This window comes from Crinia signifera, chromosome 1 (genome assembly GCF_055691185.1).
Source record: "Crinia signifera chromosome 1, ASM5569118v1, whole genome shotgun sequence".
Taxonomy (NCBI): domain Eukaryota; kingdom Metazoa; phylum Chordata; class Amphibia; order Anura; family Myobatrachidae; genus Crinia; species Crinia signifera.
This window is the reverse complement of record NC_139217.1, coordinates 308,849,734-308,875,430: the sequence shown is the minus strand read 5'-3', so window position 1 is coordinate 308,875,430 and position 25,697 is coordinate 308,849,734. Positions and strand designations below refer to the sequence as shown.

The window sequence follows — 25,697 nt, the reverse complement described above, 5'->3', positions numbered from 1 at the left end:
TACACCTGCTTGTCCACATGTACTCAGTAAACCAACCATGCCCATTTGTTTCTTGATTTTCATTCTGCAAATATTTTTGTGTCTGTTGTGTAATACGATATACAAGGGAATATAAGGAGAATCTCAAACACACAGCATTTTCCAATCATGTCCATCTTACAGAAAAGTTTAACTCACATTGAAAACACTGTCTCAGCTTTTCTGTTTTCTTGCCAACACACATCATGGACTGTTCATTTATTCTTCCATGTGACAGGAACACCCTGCCGGAAAACATATTGCAGGCCTTGGCACAGACGTGCTACATCTTTCTAATCAGTGGTCTTTTGTATATATGATATACAGACATCTGTAACTCTGCATGGTAGTGGCAGTGAGGGGTTAAGTGGTTCTTAAAAGATAGTGCTATAATGCAAAAGTTCCGAAGCTGTGTGGTACACAACTTACTGACAGATGGTACTCGGCATGTCTTTATGTACCCCTGTCCATGTTTTTGACATTTAGGGGAAGGCGAGGCATTAACCCTTTGAGTGCCAAGGGAATTTGTCCAAATAGGTGTGAAAATTGCCATTGCCTTTGTGTGCCAATGTTATCATAAGAGATCCTCAAAATATCTGTAAAAAATGCCTTTTTTGGGTGCAACATTTAATTAAACTTCAATTAATAGACTTGGCTCTATTTGTATTTATGCTAAAAGAACAGTCGCTGTAAGCAATGCTGGTATTTTTAGCAGATATTTTGAGGATCGCTCACAGCAAAGTTGGCACTCCGCATCCGGTTACATCAACTGCCCGCCCCCCAAACCCACGTCATGCCCATGTTAGCATGCCCAATGCCCAGCCCCACGCCCCCCCTGCATGCACTGGTAGGTTCTAATGGGCTGGTAAATAAGACGGCCCATTAGCACCTAGCAGTGCGGGCGGGGGTGCATGGCAGTGCGGGGGGGCGGGGGGCATGGGCGTTGCAATGTGGGCAGGTTGCCACAGGGGACTGTTAGTGTTGGGCTGCATGAGGGCCGGCTCTACCATTAGGCAGCTTTAGGCAGCTGCCTAGGGCGCCGGGATCTCGGGGGGGTGCAACCAAGTCTGCCTATCAAAAAATCAAGGATGTCTATGAGGATCCTTGTTGCACTTAATGCACATGGCTGCTGTGGAACTTCTAAGACCTTACCTCCATACTTTCCCTTGAGGCATACTTCCATTCTTTTTTTTTTTTTTTTTGTTGTGGGTGGCTAAGGGAGGCCTCCAGGGAAAGCAGGGGACTTGCCCACCTTCCCGGGGTAGCGCTGGGAGGACCAACCTACCATTCCAGAATGTTAGCCAAGTATACCTTAAGACAGGGGTCGGGAACCAATGGCTCGCGAGCCAGGTGTGGCTCTTTTGATGATTGCATATGGCTCGCAGACTGCCTGATTTTTTATCCCCTTTCTATGAGGATACGCGGCTGACATCGGGGGAATGGATTGAGCCGTCAGCGCGGCGGCGGGGGGGGGGGGGGATGTGGGTGGAAGAGCTGATACGCCGCAGTGTGTACTGTAGGCTCTTCCAGCTACATCCCACACCCGCCGTGCTGACAGGCTGCCCGCCGCGCTGATAGGCTCCCCACCTCTGCTGACACGTGGGGAATCACTGCGCGCCACACGGGTGCTGGAGGCTTTTGGACACTGACGGTGAGTGTAACTTACAGCAGTAAGTTTGTGCTGGGGCATTCTGTGCACTTCTATTATACTGCTGGGGGCATTATGTGTGGTATACTGCTGGGGGCATTATGTGTGGTATACTGCTGGGGGCATTATGTGTGGTATACTGCTGGGGGCATCATGTGTGGTATACTGCTGGGGGCATTATGTGTGGTATATTGCTGGGGGCATTCTGTGCACTTCTATTATACTGCTGGGGGCATTATGTGTGTGTTATACTGCTGGGGGCATTATCTGTGGTATACTGCTGGGGGCATTATGTGTGTGTTATACTGCTGGGGGCATTATGTGTGGTATACTGCTGGGGGCATTATGTGTGGTATACTGCTGGGGGCATTATGTGGGGTATACTGCTGGAGGCATTATGTGTGTTATACTGCTGGGGGCATTATCTGTGTTCCTGCTGGGGGCATTATGTGTGGTATACTGCTGGGGGCATTGAGGCCCTTATTCTGATCGGTGCGGCCAGAGCCGCATATGCGGCTCTGACCGCACCAGGCGAATCCCCGCCTTCCAGACGGATCGCCAAAGCCGTCCGTACGCGGCCATGTGGCGATCCGCATGATTTTGGACGGGGATACGCCTCCTCCATGGTGGGAGCAGCCCCTGCATTCGATGGTCGCCGAACATCGAATGCAGGGCCGCACGCTCCACCAGGTCCCGCAGCACAAGACCACACGGACACTTGTCCGTGTGAAATCTTGTATGGGGGCGGGCAGCTGACATCCGGCGATGTCAGATGCCCGCCCTGTACCCACGCGTCATAGCCTCATTAGCAAGCGTACGCCCCGCGTTTGCATGGGAACGCCCATGAAACGCGGGGCGTATGCATATGCAAATGAGGCTTCGTAGCCCCTCACGCCCCTATCCACCCCCTTTGCGGCGGTCAAAATACGTGTGCGGCGATTTCGGCTGCACATGCGCAGAGTGCCCTCTGCACATGCGCAGACCGAAAACATCGGCGGAACGGCCGCAAGCGGCCGTTACCGCTTCAAGCAGAATAAGGGCCTGAGTGTGGTATACTGCTGGGGGCATTATGTGGGGTATACTGCTGGGGGCATTATGTGTGTTATACTGCTCGCATTAATGGTGAGTATTATAACAACATTATTTAAAAGAATAAATTCAGAGGCGTTTTATACTGACATTTAGTTGAATTCACTTTTAAAATATATTATATGGCTCTCACTGAAATAAATTTCCAAATATTTTGCTTTCATGGCTCTCTTAGTCAAAAAGGTTCCTGACCCCTGCCTTAAGAGGTTGGAAAGGGGTATTGGTGGCAGTATGGGTGGGGGGAGGGGGGTGCAGTAAGTTAAAGTTTTGCCTAGGGTGCGGAAAAGCCTTACACCGGGCCCTGGGTTTAAGGTTACAATACTTACCAAACTCTGTCAGGATTAAGAACATTGTTTATTCCGCTGTCAGGACTCTGACCATGTCAGGATACCCAACCCAATTTTTTTTTCTAAACTAAGACCAATTATTTTTCTTTATAAATCATAGAGAAAATCTCAACACAAGATGGCATTTGAACTTTTTCATGACTCAACCACTGAGTGGTTTTCTTGATTTTATAACATTTATATTTTGAGTAGACAAACCCTGCTGATCTCATCAACTTCCATAGCAAAATGATGCATGGCCTCACATCTCTCTGCTCAATAGCGCAGTGGTGGCTTTCAATAATGGGGAGTGAGGAGGCGATGGCATGATTTGTGGCATTGTGCCCAGCACTTCTTTCCCCCTGGACCTTAATCTAGAGATGGGGCCATGATTATTCATCCCGACCTTGGCTAGATGCTGGTTTGACGCATTGAGGCATGTCGATGCACAACATCAAACAGCAGCAATACACATCTCCACCACTGGATGGATATATAGAGATGGAACCACACCATTTGCCAAATAGACGATGATGGCTCCATCTGTACAGTGATCACCCTGATGCAAAGTATTAACTGATGGCAAATATACTTTTTTTGCAAGTTTCTTATCTTCTAAAACTTGGATTTACTTATGTTTATGGCTTTGTGTAACCTACTTCCTTTTTGGAATTTAGAGGTCCCTGTTCTGCTGATATCGCAGCTATAGTTGGGACAGTCACTTATCGCCTTCCTCTGTTCGAGTCTGTATAGCTAGTATCTGGACTTCCTCATCAGCATTCAGTGAGGATACAATATCCTGCAACCTCTGCAAGTTCATTTTTTTTGTCAAGAAAGTATATCCTGTGCTTTTTTTCTCACACTTCATTCCCAGCTAGCTCAGGGGTCCTCACACTATTTTGCTCTGGGACCTCATCAGACAATAAAAATAATTACAGGACCCCAGCAAGTTACTGCAGAAGGTCATCCCGTCACATGTGTAGTCGGCAGACAGCACATACATGGCAGCATTGTGGAGGCACAAAATGATGGGAGGAGTCTAAAATAACAGACAAATTAACAGATTTTTCGGACTCCTTGAATCACTGACTGAGATTAGCAAAGTCACCAGCCTGATGGTCAGCAACATGGAGTCGCGACCCCATGCTGAGAAGGTCGGGACCCACAGTTTGAGAACCACTTATCTAGCTTAACTGCTTGATTTTCCTTTTTCAATTTATTTGCATGACATGATTTTTTTATTTGGATCCTACATTTTCTGTAAATACTGTATTGTTCCCTTCTTGATAATTTTTGCAGTTGGATAGTCTATTCCATATTTTACAAAACATAAAGCTCTTTTTGAAATTTCAAAATGGCTTATTCTTGCACTTTTGATTTACAGTTTCTTTAAACCACATTTATTTTCCAAGCTTTTGTTTCTTCTCCAAACATTATACAGGGCCTTATTCTGGTCGATGCGTAAATTTCCGAATTCTTTCGGATGGCGTTTTTTAGCCGTCTGTGCATGCGTGGGCAACGCTATGCGCATGTGCCACGCACGGTCTCCGTACTCGTTCTCACTAATACCGTACAGAAATGTACACCGCATTCACTCAGAAAATATGGGCGTATTATGGGCATCATTCGGAACTACACAGGGGCGTAGTTTCAAAGTGGGCTAAACTGGGCGTAAACATGGGCGTACACGAGGGAGTGCACTAATTATGGTAGGCGTGCATTCGGACAGAACACCGACTGCAAACGAACCAACAGGCAGGAAATATGCGGTCTTCATAAGCAAGTTTCACTTTGCGGACACCACTCGGTCATGCGCTAGGCATTCGGATCACCCAATTAGTACGGCCGCACCTGAACCACTGTCAGCTGAAACCCAATACAATCCACTCCTCTACTCATTACTCATTAATTACACTCTTTAACTTCACTTCACATGATGTAAGGGTTAATGTAAAGTGGTAGTAATGTGTTTAATGTGTTTGAACCACTGTCAGCTGAACACAATACAATCCACTCCTCTACTCATTACTCATTAATTACACTCTTTAACTTCACTTCACATGATGTAAGGGTTAATGTAAAGTGGTAGTAATGTGTTTAATGTGTTTAAGTATCTATTAGGATTTAATTGATTCCAATTACAAACAAACAATTTTTAATGAAGTATCCTAATTGCATAAGTGTGTCATGTGACAGATTTATGAGTTCAGAGAATAATCGTGAGTTTTGCGGAAATACACCGCATCGGTGCGTACGGGCAGCTTCATGTCCGTTCTGACGCTGTAAGACCGTGCAGAATCTTTGTTTGGCCAACCCACACGCACGGTTTGGATGTTGTCCGTAAAGACACCCTCTTCTTAGAGAGCGAGTCCGTCCGTATGCGGAGGACCTGTGGGCGTTTCTTCTTACAATGTCCGCACAGCGTGGCGTGCGTTCCGCTCCGAAAGAATTCGGAAATTTTCGCACCAACCAGAATAACCTCCACAGTGCTTTGTTTACTTACAACAAATTGCAAATTGTAGAAGCAATACTCCACAATCTTTAACTCGCCTGCATGCAACACATTTATTTTCAGATTCAAGTCCTGGTTTGGAATTTTCTTTATTAAGAGGTATATTACTAAGGTGGGGTTTTTACAAGTTGGGCATTGCAACCAATCAGATTCTACTTATAATTTACCTAGCACCTTGTAGAAGATAATAGCTAGATCTGATTGAACACTTCTAAAAACCCACACCTTAATAACCATACCCCTAAGACTGAGGTCCTGGATCACTTACTAGCGACCATTCAGTTTATTTGCAAATGGCAGATTTGTGAAAAGGAACATGCAGAATTCTGTGTATACGCTCCATTGCATCTTAACATAAGTGTCAGAATAGTTTATAAAATACGTGGCACTATGTAAAGCATGATGACATATTAGGCATGTATCATACTGTATATTGTTGTTAAAAATGACTAATGTATTAATGCAGTTTGAAAATACTAAGTAAACTACAGTATTTCTATTTTTGGAAATAACATTGGTGTCACAATGCTACTAAATGGCCACGTATCTGTCAGCTTCCATTCCATAGAGCAGCTTCGACCTGATTGGTCAGAATTATTATTGCTCATGGTTGACTCTTCACTTTTCCACAAGTGGTTATTGATAACCACTTGTTATTGAATTGGGAGGAGTCTTTTGCAAGATCATCTACAAGTGGCAAATTTCTAAATTCCCTACAGGGAGCATCTCTCAAGCAATTGGTGAGGGATAGGGATGCCAATCCCGGGGCATTTTTTCAATCCCAGGATCCAGGATTGACAAATGCTCAATCCCGGGATTCTCGGGATCCCGGGATTGGCATCCCTAATACAGTTCTGCTCCACACATACCCACCCCCACACCGGCCAACCCGAACATTTACTTACATTAGCGGGCGGGCGGCCGGGAGTGGGTTCGGAGGTGCACGGTGCCTCCAGGCTCGTGCACCTCCTTCTTAGCAGCCAGGCCGCAGGCCGGAAAGGATGCGGGCGGGCAGAGGCAGGCGGGCGACGTGCGGAGGAGACTGGAAGGGGGCGTGCACAGCAGAAGGCTGCGCAGCGTGACCTCTACTGTCACGCTACGCATCGCCGCACGCAGGGGTCAGGATTCGGGAGCCAGGCAGCGTCTGAGCTAGTGCTCAGACGCTGCCCGGCATTAGACTGCGCATGCGCAGTCTAATCCCGGAAATCCCGGGATTGGATAATCCAATCCCGGGATTGAAATCCTGGACTTTTTTAGGCCAAATCCCGGGATCCCGCCGATCCCGGGATTGGCCACCCTAGTGAGGGAGCCTACTCGCAAAGACTCAATATTAGATTGAATACTCACAAATGAGGACAGGATATCAGACATATATGTGGGTGAGAACCTAGGATCCAGTGATCATCAAGCAGTATGGTTTAGTATCAAGGCAGGGTCCAGCTCCAGTCACACAAAAACTAAGGTGTTGGATTTTAGGAAGGCTGACTTTGCAAAAATGGGGAGATGTTTAAGCGATTCATTAGCGGATTGGAGGAACTTGAAAGGAGTGCAGAAGAGGTGAAAAAAATTAAAAAGTGCAATACTAAAGGCAACAGACCTTTGTATCAAAAGGGTTAAGAAAAGCCCCAGGAAAAGGAAGCCAGTGTGGTTTACTAAAGAGGTATCAACTAGTGCAAAAGCAAAAAAAGATGGCCTTTAGGACATACAAGCAGACTCAAAATAATAACGACAAAGAAGTGTATCTTGCCAGGCGCAAGGAGGCTAAGAAAGTGATCAGGCGTGCCAAGGCACAAGCTGAGGAGAAAATGGCTCAGTCGGTAGATAAAGGAAGCAAAACTTTTTTTAAGTATGTAAGTAAAAGGAGAAAATCAAATGGAGAAATAATAAGACTGCGGACAGACACTGAGAATTTGGTGGAGGGAGACAAGGCAATTGCAGACCATCTAAATAATTACTTTTGCTCTGTATTCACTATAGAAGGAGAAGGGAAGGGACCACAGTTAAGTTGCAAGTACAGTCATAAAAATAAGGTAGATGGAAGTACATTTACTAGGGAGAAAGTCCTAACAGAACTTTCAAGACTTAAAATGGATAAATCAATGGGGCCAGACAGAATGCATCCAAGGATACTAAAATAACTAAAAGATGTGTTGGTAGCGCCATTAACAGATGTATTCAACCAGTCACTAGATACAGGTGCAGTTCCAGAGGACTGGAGAAGAGCAAATGTAGTTCCACTGCACAAAAGTGGAAGCAAAGAAGAAGCAAGTAACTACAGACCAGTGAGCCTTACATCAGTAGTAGGGAAATTAATGGAAACACTATTAAAAGAAAAGAATAGTGGAATATATTAAATTAAACAATTTACAGGATCCAAAACAGCATGGTTTTACTGCAGGGAGATCATGTCAAACAAATCTTATTGACTTTTTTGACTCTGTGACCAAAATACTAGATGAAGGGGGGGCTGTAGATGTGGCATATCTAGACTTTAGTAAGGCATTTGACACTGTCCAACATCACAGGCTGCTAAAAAAAACTTGAAAGTGTGGGATTGGATTATAAAACAGTTAAATGGATAAGAACATGGTTGCAGGATAGGAAACAGACAGTTGTAGTAAATGGAGTGCATTATATGGAGGGACATGTTACCAGTGGAGTACCCCAGGGATCTGTACTTGGACCAGTGCTCTTTAATATCTTTGTTAGTGACATTGCAACTGGTATTGAAGGAAAAGTATGCCTTTTTGCAGATGACACAAAGATATGCAACAGAGTAGACACACCAGGAGGGGTAAATCAAATGACTGATGATCTAGGTAAACTTGAGAATTGGTCAAGAGCATGGCAACTACAGTTTAATGCTAAAAAATGCAAAATTATGCACCTGGGACTCAAACATCCAAAGGCTCAATATAGTATCAAGGGTACTATAATGGAAACTACTGAGGAGGAAAGAGATCTAGGAGTCACTATTTCAAGTGACTTAAAGGCAGGAAAGCAATGTAGCAAAGCAATGAGGAAGGCTAGTCAGATGCTTGGTTGCATAGGGAGAGGAATCAGTAGCAGAAAAAAAGATGTAATAATGCCACTTTATAGGTCATTGGAACGGCCTTATCTGGAATACTGTGTCCAGTTCTGGAGACCATATCTTCGGAAGGATATAAATACATTGGAGAGTGTACAAAGAAGGGCAACTAAAATGGTGCATAGCCTACATCACAAAACTTACCTGGAAAGACTAAAAGATCTTAACATGTATAGTTTGGAGCAGAGAATGGAAAGGGGGGACATTATACAAATCTTCAAATATATCAAGGGTTTTAACATAGTACAGGAAAGAAATTTTCTTCAAAGGAAAAGAAGTAATAGAACACGAGGACATGCACTGAAACTGGAGGGAGGTAGGTTCAGGGGAAATGTTAGAAAAAGTACTTCACAGAAAGGGTAGTGGATAAGTGGAATAGCCTTCCATCAGAGGTGGTAGAGGCTAAGACAGTAGAACAATTTAAACATGCTTGGGATAGGCATATGAATATCCTTAAAAAGAAATAAGGATTAAAAAGGGTTGAGATTACCTGAAGGATAAATAAGGGGCAGATTAGATGGGCCAAATGGTTCTTATCTGCCGTCAAATTATATGTTTCTATGTAATAAATAAACTATGCATCTACATTCTCAATCACTTCAACTAAAAATAATTCATTTAAAATAACCTTACCATTTTCATGTTGTTGTTTTTTTAAGCAATCTTGAAAAAATTTCCCCCTATGGGGGTATTCAATATGGTATTCCGACAGTCAGAAATCCGGGCCGTTTTCGTTTGATTCGACTGTAACTCGACAGCTGGAATTCAATGTTCCGGCTGACGAATGTCTGAAAGTCCTTGGATTGGTGAAAATGACAATCATCGGCCGTTTCTGACAAAACAGATCCAACTTTAAAAAAGTTGGATCTTCTTATTTTATTTCTGGACATCTATGTATTGTTCTACTTGTTCTGTATGGATATGCACAAAGCTCTGCAAGAACACCTACTTTAAAAAAAAGTCGGATCTTACACCCTTCAATTCTGTCGTTAACGGCTGCATTGAATAAGTGAGTGCCGATATTCCAGCTGTCGGGAAATAACCCCACATATTGAATATCCCCCCCCCCCCACCCATATGTCTTTCACCTGAACAGGGCAATATCATTTGTTCTTGATGAGGCAAGTACTAACAAAGGGAGGTGATATTAGAGGAGAGGGGACCCATCTGCCTAATTCAATTTGAAATGTGTAATTTATTATCAAGAATGTGTTGCTGAAAACCCTAGATGAGGGATTCTAGTATAATACAAACATTTCTTGAATAAATGAGCAGGGACATGTCAGGGACCCTTGACATGTATCCCCAATGCAGTCCATCAATGGCCTTGTTGGCATCTAACGACAGGAGGAACAATGGGTCAGAGATATTGTCACAAAAACATTACTAATTGAAGACCATCTTTTATTATCAGAGACTTGTCTGCCCAGTATAAACCCATCTGGTATTTTTTATCAAACCAGGAAGAAAAGATTTAATTCTGTCAGCTAACACCTTAGTGAACACTTTAATATCAGATTTCAAAAGGGCAATAGTCTGGTAGTTTTCAGGCCTCGTCGGACACTTTACAAGTTTAGAAATAGTGGCCACATTTTAATAATATCATTAAACAATGTAGTGATGATAGGTCCCAGTACTAAAATTATTGTAAAAGTTGTTCATAAAGCCATCGACACTGGGTATGCTGAACGTGTTTTATATGGTGTGCTACTAATTGGTTTATCATGTCCAAGAACTGATGGAATGAAGTCAGCGGTCAGGATGCCGGTGTTCAGTATACCAACGCTGGCAAACCGACAGCTGTCAGAAGACTGGCACATAGAATGGATCAGGGTGCCAATGCTGGAATACCGTCAGCCAGCATCCCGATCACTGAGTGTTCAAGGGGAAGGGGGGTTAGGTTTAGGTACTAGTGGGTGTATCCATATGTATCCGGATCTGTTAACTTTCACCTTTAGTTATGGAAACTAATTTCTTTCTTTAAAAATGTTGATCCTATTTGTTATATAACTAGTAATGACAACAACTATTGCAGCACAATATGTAGCACAGGAGCCGTCACAATTGTTTCCGTGCTTTAAAGTTTCTCTTACTCTCTTTCTGAAGTAAAGACATTTGTGCATAAAAGATGAGTCAGGATGGTTTGGAGGTCCTGCTGTTTAGGGCTCTGAGCCTACAAAACATAAACTAACAAAACATATATATTTTAACAGTGTTACAGTATGTAATAATCTACTAAACACCCCAGATATCTCACACCTGCTCTTCACGTAAGTCACCCCTGCCCTCCAACTGTCGCATGCCATCGCTGTTAAACTGTTACTCACATGCCACCTCTGCTTGCCAACCTTTCACTCCCATGCCTCCCTTGCCCACTGACAGTCCCACTAATTGGAGACTGTCCCACTCGCAGGCTTCAATATCCCTCAGGTGGGTGGTGAAGCCGGTGATCACCGCTGCTCTGTCCTGCAGAGCAGCTGCTGATCACTGAGTAGATGCCATCTATCAGTGCAGGGAGGGAGCCGGCAGCTGTTTAGGTAGCACCGGGTATGCCCCACAAAAAACAAAAACAGGTGCCGTGTTCCAGGCCAAGACTATCCCTTTCATGGCTCCGCCTCCTTTTAGGGCTGATTACTTGTAGTCAGAGTTGGGAGGTATGTGCTATTTGTTTCTATATTATGGCTCGTTATTTGGTACTACAAGCCATATTATTAGCCTCACTGATGACCATTTCATCATTTTTGTGAATAACTAATGTATATCACACAGAAGCACTGTATCACATAGCAGAGCAAAATCTACATTTGGTACATCATTGCTTAGTACTTCCACATTCCAGCTCAGCAGTTGAGAAAAGTATGGCCGAGGAGCAGTGCGAGGCATTGTGTGCACTTTTACAATATATATGCATTTATTTCTTAGCAGAACATAATGTTTTCTGCTCCTGGAAGGAGATTTTGGTAGGACACTTCCTCCTTATTGATTTTCCGCTTTACAGAACACTCTATTATTGATTTAAAGGCCAGTGCTAAACCACAGCATTGTCTTTCCTGCAGGCACTAAGCAATTGCCAATATTCATGTTCTGAAGGAGCATTTTAGAGCTCTGTTAAATAATTCATTTAGTACAATCTTCTAAAATATATTTGCTGCATATCTTGATTGCACCCCATGCAGACACATCTACTTGGAAATATATGAAAGTGGAACAAGAGTGCAGTAACATTCATTGAATCCTATGTATTTTTTATGTCTCTTTGTGACTCTAACAGCGCAGTTGTATATTATTTTATGGTGCCCACACACAGTGCGATGGTCGAATGTGTTTTGAACTTTCTAGTTCAAAACGCATTACGTGTAGATCACATCGCATTGTGCTTCTTTTGGCTTGCGATGCAATGCACGCTCCCGTGCATCGCATGTAGTAAGTCAAAAAAGTATGTGCTTGCAGTACATCTAAGTCAAAGTCGCATGCTTTTTTAGCGTATCGCATGCAATTTGAACAGGTGTGGATAGTTTGGTCTACAACAACTAGGTCGACAAGAATTGGGTCGACACCACTAGGTCAACATGCAGCAAGGTCGACATGGGTCTAGGTCAACATGACATTAGGTCGACATGGGCTAGGTCGACAGTCAAAAGGTCAGCATGTCACTGTTTTTTTACCTGAATGTCGACACAGTTGACATGGACACAGTTTGAAGTGCACCACATCCCCTCGTATCGCTCGTGATGCTTCGGGCACGGTGCCTCGCTATGCTCAGCACACTATTTTATTCTCCCACCATGCCCTAGTGGATGGTAGGGCATGAAATACCGCCTGTTGGCACATGTTGGCTAAAAAAACCAGTAAAAACCACATGTCGACCTTTTGACTGTAGACCTAGCCCATGTTGACCTAATGCTTGTGTCGACCTAGACCCATGTCGACCATGACCCATGTTGACCTTATCCCATGCCGACCTAGTTGTTGTAAACCTAATGACCGTATCACATTTGAACTAGATGCAATAACAGAACACATCTAGTACAAATGGATAGCTTTAGGGTTATGATATAAAAGGTTGACCTTGTCTAGGTCAACACCAATGGTTGACATGTACAAGGTAAACATAGACAAAAGGTCGACATGAGTTTTTCTTGTTTTTTGGTCCTCAGGACCTCACACAGTGCACATTTTCCAGGTCTCCTCGCAGAATCAACTGAAATAATTAGCTCCACCTGTGGATCTTTTAAAATGCTTCAGTCAGTAATGAGTGCCCCTGTAGGGTAACCTGAAAAATGTGAACTTTGTGACCAAGTTTGAGAACCACTGTTCTATAGAATAGTTTGTTAGACTGTGGTATGAACCAGATTATGGGGCAGATGTATTAAGCCTGGAGAAGAGATAAACTGGAGATAAAGTGGAGATGAGGTAAAAGGAGATAAAGCACCAATGAACGGTGTTTGAAAATGACAGTTGGAAGTTGATTGGCTGGTGCTTTATCTCATTTTACCTTATCTCCAGTTTATCTCTTCTCCAGGCTTAATACATCTGCCCCTATGGGAGAAAATGAATGGGATGTGATTTGTTTATACGGGTGATCTTATGACCGTTTTCTGGTGAGCTCTGGACCACCATATAATTACGGGCATCACGAACGGTGTAATGGTTAACATTACTGCTTCCAGAGCCAGATTAAGGTCTAAATGGGCCTGGAGCTGAATGATCAAGGGCTTATTATGTGCAATAATAGGGGTTGTGGCCAGCACCTAATAATGTGGGGGGCGTGGCCAGTGTTCTGTTTGGGTGGTCTGTATTTGTGTAAATACTTTCAACTAATTATATATGCCTGGAAAAGGCAGGGGGCTAGCATAAGAAAAATGCAGGGAGATATATTGGCAGGTGCACTCCAAAGGTGCACCCGCAGGATACCAATGTCCTAAGATACTTGTGGGGTGAGGCGGCACTCCAGTCATAAAAAAAATACTAAAAGCCGAAACTTGGTAGACAACATTTCAGCACCTTTTATGTGGTCCCCTAAGTATACCACACCATATACCCCTTATACAAATCATGCAACACAATAGTAACCCCCTTATACTGTACTTGCCTCTATTATATTATGCCACATGGAATGAGCCAAAATTCACACTGAGTGAGCCAAAATTCAACTATGGCACACAGATTGAGTCACAATTCACGTTATGCCACACAGAGAAAGGCAAAATTCACATTGTGCCATATGGATTGAGCCAAAATACACACTACAGCAGGCATATCCAAACAGTGGCCCTCCAGCTGTTGTGAAACTACACATCCCAGCATGCCTTGACATAGTTTTAGCATTCCCTAATAGCAAAACTGTGGCAATGCATGATGGAACTTGTAGTTTCACAACATCTGGAGGGCCATAGTTTGGACATCATCATGCCTGCACTATGTATTATATTATGCAATATTCTTCATAAATAGGGGCATTGGCGCGCATTAAAAATTTACACCATAATGCCCATTACATGTTAAGACACACACCATAATCTCCATTAAGTATTATGCCAAACACCATAATGCCTATTAAAATGTATGCTACATAAGTGTTGCTTACCTACATGTTCATTGCCAGGGGTTCCATGCTCGTTGCCATGTGGAATTACATGCTCATTGCCAAGGGGGAATACATGCTCATGGTAACTGGGGGACAGCCGCCGCCGGGCAGAAATGACAGCCATTGACAGCCGGGCAATTTGAAATAATACCCCTTTCACACCAGAAAATGCAGGGACTTACCTGGGAATATGGTCCCAGGATCATGTAGGGACATTCCCAGACTGGTCCCTTTAACACCAGCCTAGTCCCTGCATTTTCTGGTGTGAGGGGGAGAGAAAACCACCCCTGCCCCCTTTAAACAACCAGCTATATCTTCGGAACCAACTGACCCATTTACATGTAGGCTTCGAATGATTTTAGTCCCGTGAAACTGGGCAGTTTGGTTCCAGAGAAATCTGTCCTCAAACATCATGAACAGCCATGAAATTACATTTCAGAAATTAAAAAAAAAATCGGTTTACCCACAATATCTCTAGAACCAATTAACCCATTTGGACCAGGTATCAGATTGAAGGCCCAGCGATTTGAGTTCCACTGAGATCAACCTCGAGCTTCTGTGATGCCGGAGGGGGAACTGGCAGCCGTTGGAACCGGGTGGAGGTCGTAATTAACGGGTCCCATGTTATCCTATGGGGAAAACGTTCCAGGTTTGCCTGGCGGTATCTCCGGTTCCCGGGGGGCTAGTGACGCGAGGCTGGGCTCGTTGGAAAGCCCTGACCCTCAGCTACAAAATGAGAGAGTGGGCCTGGAGCTGTAGCTCCATCAGGCCCATTGTTGATCCGGCCCTGACTGCCTCACAGCACTGAGGTCATGGGTTCAATTCCCACCATGGCCCTAATTGTGCAGAATTTGTATATTCTCCCCGTACTTGCGTGGGTTTACTCTGGGGACTCCGGTTTCCTCCCACAATCCAAAAATATACTGGTAGGTCAATTGGCTTCCAAAAAAAAAAAAAAAACAACAAACCTATAGTGTCTGTGTTTGTATGTGTGTACATGTGGTAGGGAATGTGGATTGTAAGCTCCACCGGGGGAGGGACTGATGTGAATATTCAAATATGTAAAGTGCTGCAGAATATGTATGCTCTATATAAGAAACTGTTAATAAATAAATATGTATTAAAGTCACACTAGCCAGAAAATACTATCACCAGCGCCCAGAATTTTTTTGCCACAAAATAAAGGTGTGACAAGCCAGATAGTGTCAAAAAAAATATAATAAACCTGTGTTTTAAAATATTAGTTCCCTTTTGTTTTAAAAGTAAGTTATAAATCTGTTTTGCCAATTAATAATGAACTAGTGCCTCCATTTAGTTAGAAAAAAAAATATCAAGGGGACTCATTCAGGTGCTGTTGTACAATGGGCAAAGTACCAATGTTCACTTTTGCAAATGGGTCCTGCGATGTCAGAAGCAGTGGTTCCAGGGAAGCAGCAGTGATAGCATATCCAACCGCACCTGAATGACGGTGCAGATTTTTGTGTGTAGAAGAGTTGTAGGACCAATGTGTTTTGGTCTGTTCTAGCACTTTTTCAAGGTTCTTCCATTGTGAAAAATATTTCTTTATTGCAGTTGGTGCCATCTCTATGAAAACTTGTTGCTCCCATTATGAAAAGTTGTTCCTTGACTTAGTGGGTGATATTCCATTGGGAACTTCACTGTCCATCAGCCCTGTACTTTCGGAACCCATTAAAAGGGCTGCAACCTAAGTATAGGCGCAGCGAAGTCCAAATCCACTGGTAAAGGCCATGGGCACATTATATTCTATGCCTTAACTTTGTGTCCATGCCAATTCTACAAGTACTGTCCCTCACCATTCCAGAGAGAGTTTGCAACAGTGTGTTTACCAATACCAGTGTACTGATTACCCAGTTGTCAGATGAGGGATGCCAGCGGTGCAGGTCCTTAAATTTATGCTTTTATAGTGGAGCCCAAGATCATTTAATTGGGGTTGCTCCCTCTGTGAGGCCAGGAATAAGATTATTGCTGGTGTACCCACTCAGGAAGAGTTTCGTGACTATCACTGGGGTCCCAGAACTAAGATCTTTTTGTCTAAAAGCAGTGTGATTCGGGTCAAGTCCCAAGAGGGGAACCCGAGTGTCAAGTTCTGAGTGGGAAGTCCGGGTGTCCAACCCCAGGAGTACTTAAGCTCTAAGCCCTAAAGGGAAAATCTGAGTATCAAGTCCCGAGAGGGGGTCCTGTCGGTCCAACCCCAAGAGGGGGTCCTGTCTGTCCAAGCCCGAGAGGGGGTCCTGTCGGTCCAGCCCAAGGTGGGGCTTCCTAGTGTGGTGCCCCAGGAGGGGCTTCTGAGTATTGACCTCCAGAAGGAGTTTCTTAGTGAGGTGCCCCAAGAGGGGATTCGGAGTATAATGCCTCAGGAAGGGCATCAAAGTTCTTTACCGCAAGAGGAATCTCAGTGTCGAGTTCCATGAGGGGTCTCAGAGTGACGAGCCCCAAGAAGGGTTTCAGAGTTTTGCACCTCAGAAGGGGTCTCGGAGGGTCATACCCCAGGAAGGGTCTCAGCCTGTTATGTCCCAGGAGGGTTCTCAGAGTTTCAAGCCTCAGGAAGGGGTTCAGAGTGTCGTGCACCAGGAGGGGTCTCAGACTGTCAGGCTCCAAGCGGGATCTCAGAGTGACACTGTACCCCAGGAATGGTCTCTGAATGTGGTACCCTAAAAAGGGTCTCTGAGTATATTACCCCAAGAGGGATCTCCGGGCATTGCACCCCAGGAGGGTCCTCTGGCCATCACCACAGGTGGGGGTTGCAAGTCTGTCACCCCAGGAGGAGACCCATCCGCCCTTGCTTCCGGGCAAGAGGACCCATCTGCCCTTGCCTTCGCGCATGAGGATCTGTTGGCCCTTGCCTCTGGGCATGAGGACTTGTGTGCTGTGGCCTCCGAGCCTGCCCCCATGGCCTCTGAGCTTGCCTTGTAGTCTCCGGGTCTGCTTCCATGGCCTCCAGACCTGTCTCCATTGCCTCCATGGTCTCCAGGCCTGAGTCTATTGTTTCTATGGTCCCTGGACCTAAGCCTGTTGCTCTCAATTTTTTTTCTAGTGTGCCAATGCCTACCATACCCAAAAACTGAGAGGGTTCTCCTGCCATGCCCAATGTTCGAGAGGTGTACATTTCATTTGAGGTGGCTATCTAATCCGAGGCTTCTGCCATGCCTGAAGTTCAAGAGACATCCGTTTTGTCTAAGGTCCTGTCAGTGTCGACCGTGATAGAGAAACCTATCTTGCTTATGGACCAGTTTCCTGTTCAGTTAAAGCCAGCTGAGGAATCATCTGAAGCCACCTACTTTGATGGGAATCTTGCCCATTACCAAGCCCTAGTAGACTATTATTTAGATGCCATGAACTCCGACCCATCCTCAGTGGTCAATCTGGCAAATATCTTCAAATATTTATTGATGTCCTTTAGAGGGGAAGCATTGAAATGGGCTAATCTACTTCTGTAACCTAATGATCCCAGACTCCAAAACTTAATTTCATTCTCAAAAGCCGTGGTGAATAAATTCGGATCTGAGAATCCTGATGTAGGACCTTCCTCATTCTCAAATAATAAGTGTCCTGGGTTGAAGGTCAGTCTGTTGGATAAACAACATTCTAGAACTTCCAGAGCATCCTCAAATTATGTTTTGAAACCCAACTCCTCGGACTTCTTACACTGACCATGGTCTAGGAATCAAGTTCAGAGTCTGGCTCAGATCATGATCTCACTGCCTTTCTAGGTCGTCCTATATTCTCTACTGCCCATTTTGTAGAGCCAAAGGCCACATCTCCGTCAACCAAATCCAAACCGTCTTCAAAAAAGAAGATGCCCCACAGGCGACCTTGAAAATTTCCTTGTGGGGTGTTCGGAGCCCACCCCTAGAGGGGGCGGGGGTAAGGTCACAACATTCAAGTTTTGTTTGGTTCTTACCTTTCTTACATGGTTTGTGATTCCTCCTGTTAGTTCATCTCTGCTCCATGCTGCAAAGAAGTTATGTGTCGTCTGAGCTTTGCTGATTGATTACAACACCCGAGTGAGACATGCTCAGTTCTCACTGATTGAGGCACCTGTGAGACTCCAGCAATTAGCTCCCTATATAAAGCAGTCTCTGGCAGTCAATCCCTGCCAGAGTATAGGTTCACACCAGCTCCAGCGTTCCTGTGCCTTATCCAATACCTTGAGATTTCTGACTATTGTATTTGACCTTGGCTTGTCTTTGGATTCCTCTTTGCCTCATCCTTTTGGTACCTGACCTGCCCGATTGCTACTGATCCGGCTAGAAGACCACGTTACCATATTCTATCATACGGTACTAATTCCAACTCATACGGAAACCTGACCAGGGAGCCGTGACCAACGTGTTGGGTGCCGCAGAAGCCCAAATCCCGATTGGTGGGGTCACTGGCAGAAAACCCCCGGCACGGTTAGACTCCGCGCCTCTGTGTCAGGTCTCCCAATTCCCTGAGTTGGTAAACAGTACTTATTATTGTGACAGAGCACAGAAACAGTTGTCAACCACTTCCCAACAAGACATGTCAACGGAGATGAGTATATTACCAAATCTGATATGTTATGTTTTTACTGCATTTGGATGGTATCAAACAGTATATATTTTTGGTGTGCTAGCTTGCTTTTTCAGTTGAATATGCTATAAACATTTTTATACTGTATAAGAATCAGTGTACCATAGATTGATAGTCATTTCCTAATGGGTGGGTGCATAGTGATGTTGACAGTGGTTTTGCACCCACCCAGCTTGACCACAGGAAGATTGGTAGACTCTGCAGGGAGTCAGGAAGAGCCCCAATATGAATTGGGGATGCGCATTGTCTGGCACAATACCAAGTTAGAGTTTTAAACAGCTGCAAACAATGCTCAATTGTAATTCTCTTCTTTATTTATTCTCCTTTAGTTTTTTTTTTTGATTGATTTTATGGAAATTATCACAGCAACATTTGACAATACAAACAAATAAAATAAGACAATACAATATCACAAATAGTGTGGTCTCTCATGTGGTACTAGTTTATATTTATATATAATATTTACTAGCACATGTACAAAACTGGAACTGATTTAATGAACATCTACTCAATACAGTATATATTATTTATATTATACAGAATGATAACCATACAGATAATTTCCAATGCCATTTGTTTAGGTAATTATAATGTAGGCTATACAAATTCACAATCTGATATAAATATTTTTTCTTGGTTCCCTAATTGGTAGACCAAATACCATAACATAAAGACTGATATCCATTAGACACATGGGGCCTTATTCTAGCTCACTCTTTCTGACAAAATCCTTCTTAGATGGGCAAAAATATGTGCACTGCAGGTGGGGCAGATGTTACTTGTGCAGAGAGAATTAGATTTGGGTGGGGTTTTACTTCAAAGTGAGATCTATATTGCAGTGTAAAAACAAAGCAGCCAGTATTTACCCTGCACAGAAACAAAATAACTCACTCAAATCTAATTATCTCTGCACATTTTACATCTGCCCCCCTGCAGTGCACATGCTTTTGTCCATCTAAGAAGGATTTTGTCAGAAAGAGTGAACTAGAATAAGGCCCATTGTTGGTAAATTACAAGCTGTAAGGATGTGAAGAAAAAACTATTTTATAATAAGTATAATTTTTGTTGCACAAGTATTTCCCTGCCCTGCTGTCTGAATAATCCCAACATACAGCATTACGTTGAGATTTCAGCGCGGTTCTTTCATGTGATCCCTTTCGAGAGCCTGCACGACAACATACTATTGTTTCAATAATTTTCACAACCTTGTAAATAAAGTTTGCATGTATACAAATCTAATGGTTCCCTAACTGATGTTCTGAGATAGCATTACAGTGACAAGACAAGTTGTGCTGTCTCTTTCCATATGTCAGAGTCCCAAGTTTTCTCCACTTTAATTGGTTCCCTGCAGAATAACGTGTGCGAGCATATGGCATGTAGAATGCTGAATATGCTTTTGTTACCCAGTACTTTAGGTGGCACTAGTTTCTTTCCAATTATGAAGGGATCAGTGCAGAGGATTTATGAGGGACTGTTAGTGTCCCATGGTGGTGTACTGCCAAATGCTGTCACTATAATGGAGGTCTTGTACTCTCTTTAGAGTGATTGTGAAAACAGAGAATGTTATCCACTTTGGTAGTAATTGGGGGCATTAGTCAAAATATTTTAAGGATAACATATAAGGAAAAATCCTATTAATCTATTCCTTTTTTTGTATTTTCAAAGCAGGTTTCTCTAGTTCTCCTATAATTGTATTTAAATCAAACTGAAATGTGTAATTTTTTGTTGCTCTGGAGTGCTTTGACACAGTGGCCCTTATTCTAGTTGATTTGGTGGGATGCGTATTTTCGGACTGGAACCGAGTGTTCTTAGCCCCGCCTTCCGTATGGATCGCTCACACGTCTGTATGCGGTAAGACGCCGACCGAACAGACCGCGAGTGGATTTTTAATGTGAGCACCTCCTCCATCTGTAAGAACCTCCCCATCATTCGATGGTCACCAACCATGGAATGCTGGACCGAGTGGTCAGGCAGCACCGAGTGCTCCAGACCACTGTGGCATTTCTCAGTGCAAACGCAGGGATATGTCCGCCCCCCCACATGTGCGTCACGGCCGGGTTACCATACGTATGCCCAGCGTTTTCATGGGAACGCCCATGAAACGCGGGGCGTACGCATATGGTAATGAGCCCAAACAGCCCTTCACGCCCCTCTCCACCCCCTGTTCGGATTGTACAGAATTCACGCCGTATTCGGACGTGCACAGCGTTTGCACATGCGCAGATATACCTCTGCACATGCGCAAACACCAACCATCGGCCATCTGTCCGCATTCTGAGCCATCCGACTCAATCAGAATAAGGGCCAATATGCAGTTGGCTGCATTCAGTTTCCCAGCAATGGGGATGCTTGCATTCACAATGTTGGTGCCGGTATCCCGACTACCAGGAGACCGGCGCTAGAATCTCGACATCAATGAGGATGCCGGCGCCAGAGTCACAATTGCTGGTATGCCTATCGCAAGTATGTGGGGCTGGATGGAGTTAGTCCAAGGAAAGTGGAGTTAGGTTTAGGCAATAGGGGGGTCTTTGGGTTAGGCTTCAAGGGGGGCTGGAAGTTCAGGGTCAGGCTGTGGGGAGGGAGGTACTTAAAAGCTTCGAGTGGGAGGATTGGTATAAGTGGTGGGGTTTGGTTAGGGTTAGGCACCAGCATGAGGAGGGAGTTAGCCTGGAAGGGGGGGGGGGGGGGGAGTGTAGGCTGCATGGAATGAGGGTTCGGGCTGGGGAGAGGCAAGTGTTGTTAGTATTCTCTCTTTAGGGTTGCCAGTATTGGTATTCTGGTATCATAATTGGAGTATGAGACATACTTCACTGATTTTTTAATTTACATAATAGCTTTTGACGGTGTCTTGTTGATTTAGCATGCCATGGTTGACATCTAAGGCCCCATACACACCAGAAAGATTAGCTCACGATTAGGGCTAATTTCGACCGTTGTAACGACGGTTGTGCATGCATTGTGGGTCAATCGTTCGTTTTTCACTCACAATCAGGATCGTTTGCGACGGGATGCGCGCTCCCGTCACGTCGTGTGTCGCATTGGAGATTTTGCCTCCTGCAGCAGAATCTCCAATCCGACCGCAGGTCGGGTGCTGATTGTATGCACATCTGAAGCACATTGTGTGTGCTCCCGTCGTACGGACCGTCGTTCCAATCCGGCTTGTTTATAAAGACACTCCCACCGCAGCCATTTTGCCTCGTGGATGCCGCAGACAGCACAGCTACGGAGGTTCTCGGCGTGGGAAGCTGCCAAAACAAAAAACAGGTATGTGAACTGCACGCAGCCCTCTACAAAAGCCCTTCCCCACTGTCCACCAATGGTGCCCACCTGTAATGTGTCCCCACTGCCCACCACTGTTTGTTGGTCACAGCACAGCCCACCCCACCTGTATGTGTCCCCACTGTCCACCAATGGTGCCCCACCGCAGGTTGCACAGTGTGCCAGGCGCAGCAATGTAAACAGGCCGCCGCAGGCCACCCCACCTGTAATGTGTATCCACTGGCCTGCTAATTAGGACACAGCAGCCCACCCCACCTGTACTGTGTATCCACTGGCCTGCTAATTAGGACACAGCAGCCCACCCCACCTGTACTGTGTATCCACTGGCCTGCTAATTAGGACACAGCAGCCCACCCCACCTGTACTGTGTATCCACTGGCCTGCTAATTAGGACACAGCAGCCCACCCCACCTGTACTGTGTATCCACTGGCCTGCTAATTAGGACACAGCAGCCCACCCCACCTGTACTGTGTATCCACTGGCCTGCTAATTAGGACACAGCAGCCCACCCCACCTGTACTGTGTATCCACTGGCCTGCTAATTAGGACACAGCAGCCCACCCCACCTGTACTGTGTATCCACTGGCCTGCTAATTAGGACACAGCAGCCCACCCCACCTGTACTGTGTATCCACTGGCCTGCTAATTAGGACACAGCAGCCCACCCCAACTGTACTGTCTTCCTAATGTCCTTTTAAGAAATAATAATACATTTAATTTTCCTTCATTGTGTGAATGTATATTTATTGTTAAATATTTTTTTTTTGGGCAGACATGTCACAAGCCATACAAAAAGAAAGAGAGTTCATTGAGGCATTCATCGAACAATACAGGGAACATGAGTGCCTTTGGAAAACCAAATCAAAGGACTACAGCAATAAAGTAAAGCGCAGTCAAGCCCTGGAGGACCTTGTCCAGTTCAGCCGCAGTCACAACCCAGATGCCAACTCCGAATGGGTCAAAAAGAAAATCCAAAACCTGCGGACTGTGTTCCTCAAGGAACACAAAAAGATACAGGCGTCCAAAAAATCAGGGGCAGGAGCAGCAGATGTCTATGAAACGTCCCTTTGGTACTACGACCTGATTTGCTTCACCTTGAGCCAGGAGTTACCAAGGACGGGGCTTTGCCTCATGGTAGAGAGCGAAACAGATGACGTGGTGCCAGTACAGGATGAAAGTTCACAGGCCTTATCGGTAAGTACCATCCCACTGATTACACAAGTTTTTTCAGTTTTTTGTCTCCACTTTAAATTCATTTGCCGGCCAATTATATGTGGTCCTCCTGCCAAGGGACAGCACCCACTCCATTGAAGTAGGCCTTGTACTCATCCCTGACCTGTTTGGCACGCGCACTCCCTCGATACTGCAGTGCCGGCGTTTGCAGGGATGAGATTGGGGCTACTTCCCTTGGCTCTTCTGGGTCCTCATCAGGCGCTGGTCCACTTTGGCGATTGGGCCTTTCTTTCCGGCGCAACAAATTGTGCAGGACACAGCACGCCATGACGGCCCAATCTATTTTGTCCAGGCGCAGGTTTATGGCCGTGTGGAAAATGCGAAATCGGCTAGCCATGATACCGAACGCACTTTCCACAAGCCGCCGTGCCCTGGACAGCCTGTAATTGAAGACCCTTTTGTCGTGGTCTAGTCCCCTTTTGGCATATGGCTTCATGATGTGTTCATGAAGTCCAAATGCCTCATCCGCCACGAACACAAAATTCAGACCATGTTTGGTTTCCTGGACTGTCGGCAAGTGCATGCTGTTGGAGACGAGCCTGTGGTAGAACTTTGTGTCCTTCAAAGTTCCACCATCTGAGGCTCGCCCATTCCTGCCGACATCCAGAAAAATAAATTCATAATTGGCATTCACCACAGCCATCAGCACTATGCTGAAGTACCCTTTATAGTACTTTATAGTGTCCTCAAATTCCGCAGCAATATCTTTCCACTCTTGCACGGTGTTGGGGAACTGGGAGAAAAAGAAATAGAAAAAAAACATTAGTTTGACATGTCTTTGTGTTTTTTTTTCAACAGACCACAAGTACAGAAAAAGAGATCTGCACAAACCCACCCCTGGAACAGTCTGGCCCTGTATCCTCAGGTACATTTAGCGGAGTGCCAGAAACACCCACACCGCCGGTAACGACCCAAAAAAGAAAAAAAAAAAGATGTAAGCCGGTCCATGAACCAGAGGATGAATTGCTACAGCGAGCTGAAGAGGTGCTGCGTAGGCCCCCAGACCGTTTTGACACATATGGGAAATATGTGGCAGAGAGCTTACGCCAATTGGAACCCGCACAACAGATGGCTTTTGAACGTGTCTGCAGTGAGCTGGTGTTTATGGGTCGCATTCGCCGTTTGTCATTTCAGACGCATTTGGCCGGCCTTGTACCGTGGGAAGATACACCATCCACCAGTACCGAATTAACATCGCCCATCCCTGCCTCGTTGCAGGAAACAACACCAACTAGCGGACAATCCTCTAGCATATCAACCACACCTCCTCGCTACACCCATCTGTACTCTTCATTGCTGGAAGAGGGTACGGGGACTGATGACACCCCTGTTTTATTACAGGATTTGTCGTAAGATGCTATGCATTTTTTCTGATGCTGCATGTTGCAGCTTCTTGTTTGGCTGTATGTTCAGTATTATACTTTTTTGGGCACTTTGCTTATATTTTATCTGTGATGTCACCATTGCTGCATGCAGGGTGCAGTATTGCAGATGCTGCTTGTTGCACAAATACTGAAAACACCTTCCTGCAGCTGTGGTGCATAGTTCAGAGCAATGGGGCCGGGACTATTGCTTCTGTTCTATGCACCACAGATGCATGAGGGTGTTTTTATGATCTGTGCTACATGCAGCATCTGCAATGCTACCTGTGACCGCATGGCAAGGTGACTTCTGTTTGGTTGTATGTTCAGTATTATACTTTTTTGGGCACTTTGCTAATATTTTATTCGTGATGTCACCATTGCTGCATGCAGGGTGCAGTATTGCAGATGCTGCTTGTTGCACAAATACTGAAAACACCTTCCTGCAGCTGTGGTGCATAGTTCAGAGCAATGGGGCCGGGACTATTGCTTCTGTTCTATGCACCACAGATGCATGAGGGTGTTTTTATGATCTGTGCTACATGCAGCATCTGCAATGCTACCTGTGACCGCATGGCAAGGTGACTTCTGTTTGGTTGTATGTTCAGTATTATACTTTTTTGGGCACTTTGCTAATATTTTATTCGTGATGTCACCATTGCTGCATGCAGGGTGCAGCATTGCAGATGCCTCAAAGCTTCACGTGGTGCATAGTGCACATCAATGGTGCCGGGACCATTGCATCTGCACTATGCAACACGTGATGTAGCCAAAAAGTGCATTTTTTTCAAAAAAATTTACTTTTCTCTACCTCATGCCAGGACAGAGCTGTAATAGTAGCAATACTGTTTTTGTACCTTTTTTATATTTCTACAACAAAAAATTGTCTCTACCTCAGTACATTTGTAAAAAAATATTGCAGTCTTTTACTTATTTAATAAAAAAACAGTTATTTTCACTACACGTGTCTAGTACATTTT

The 25,697-nt window shown here is 44.8% G+C and overlaps 2 protein-coding genes across 9 annotated transcripts in view; both read left to right on the top strand.

Annotated features, from left to right (window-relative positions):
• Positions 1 to 25,697, top strand: part of PRUNE2 (prune homolog 2 with BCH domain) — a 307,490-nt gene that overhangs the window by 13,952 nt on the left and 267,841 nt on the right. For 3 of the 8 annotated variants that reach the window (XR_014474498.1, XR_014474497.1, XM_083186137.1), the window contains exon 1: positions 11,115 to 11,335. The exons of 1 other annotated variant lie outside the window; for it this stretch is intronic. Coding sequence is in view for 5 of the 7 variants with exons in the window: in XM_083186137.1 (XP_083042263.1) it covers positions 11,231 to 11,335 (105 nt within the window). In the remaining 2 variants the exon portion in view is untranslated. Of the gene's footprint in view, positions 1 to 11,114; positions 11,336 to 25,697 lie in introns of those variants that run through there. 4 more of the 8 variants (XM_083186136.1, XM_083186133.1, XM_083186131.1 and 1 more) reach the window with 3 other exon arrangements.
• LOC146078760 (uncharacterized) lies at positions 22,712 to 25,675 on the top strand. Its single transcript, XM_083186130.1, has 2 exons — positions 22,712 to 23,317; positions 24,155 to 25,675. Exons 1-2 carry the CDS (start codon positions 22,898 to 22,900, stop codon positions 24,707 to 24,709), a joined length of 975 nt encoding a protein of 324 aa, XP_083042256.1. The 5' UTR covers positions 22,712 to 22,897; the 3' UTR covers positions 24,710 to 25,675.

Coding starts and splice junctions, on each gene's coding strand:
- LOC146078760 (XM_083186130.1), top strand. CDS start 22,898: ATGTCACAAGCCATACAAAAAGAAAGAGAGTTCATTGAGGCATTCATC. Junction 23,318..24,154: donor AAAGTTCACAGGCCTTATCG/GTAAGTACCATC, acceptor TTTTTTCAACAG/ACCACAAGTACAGAAAAAGA.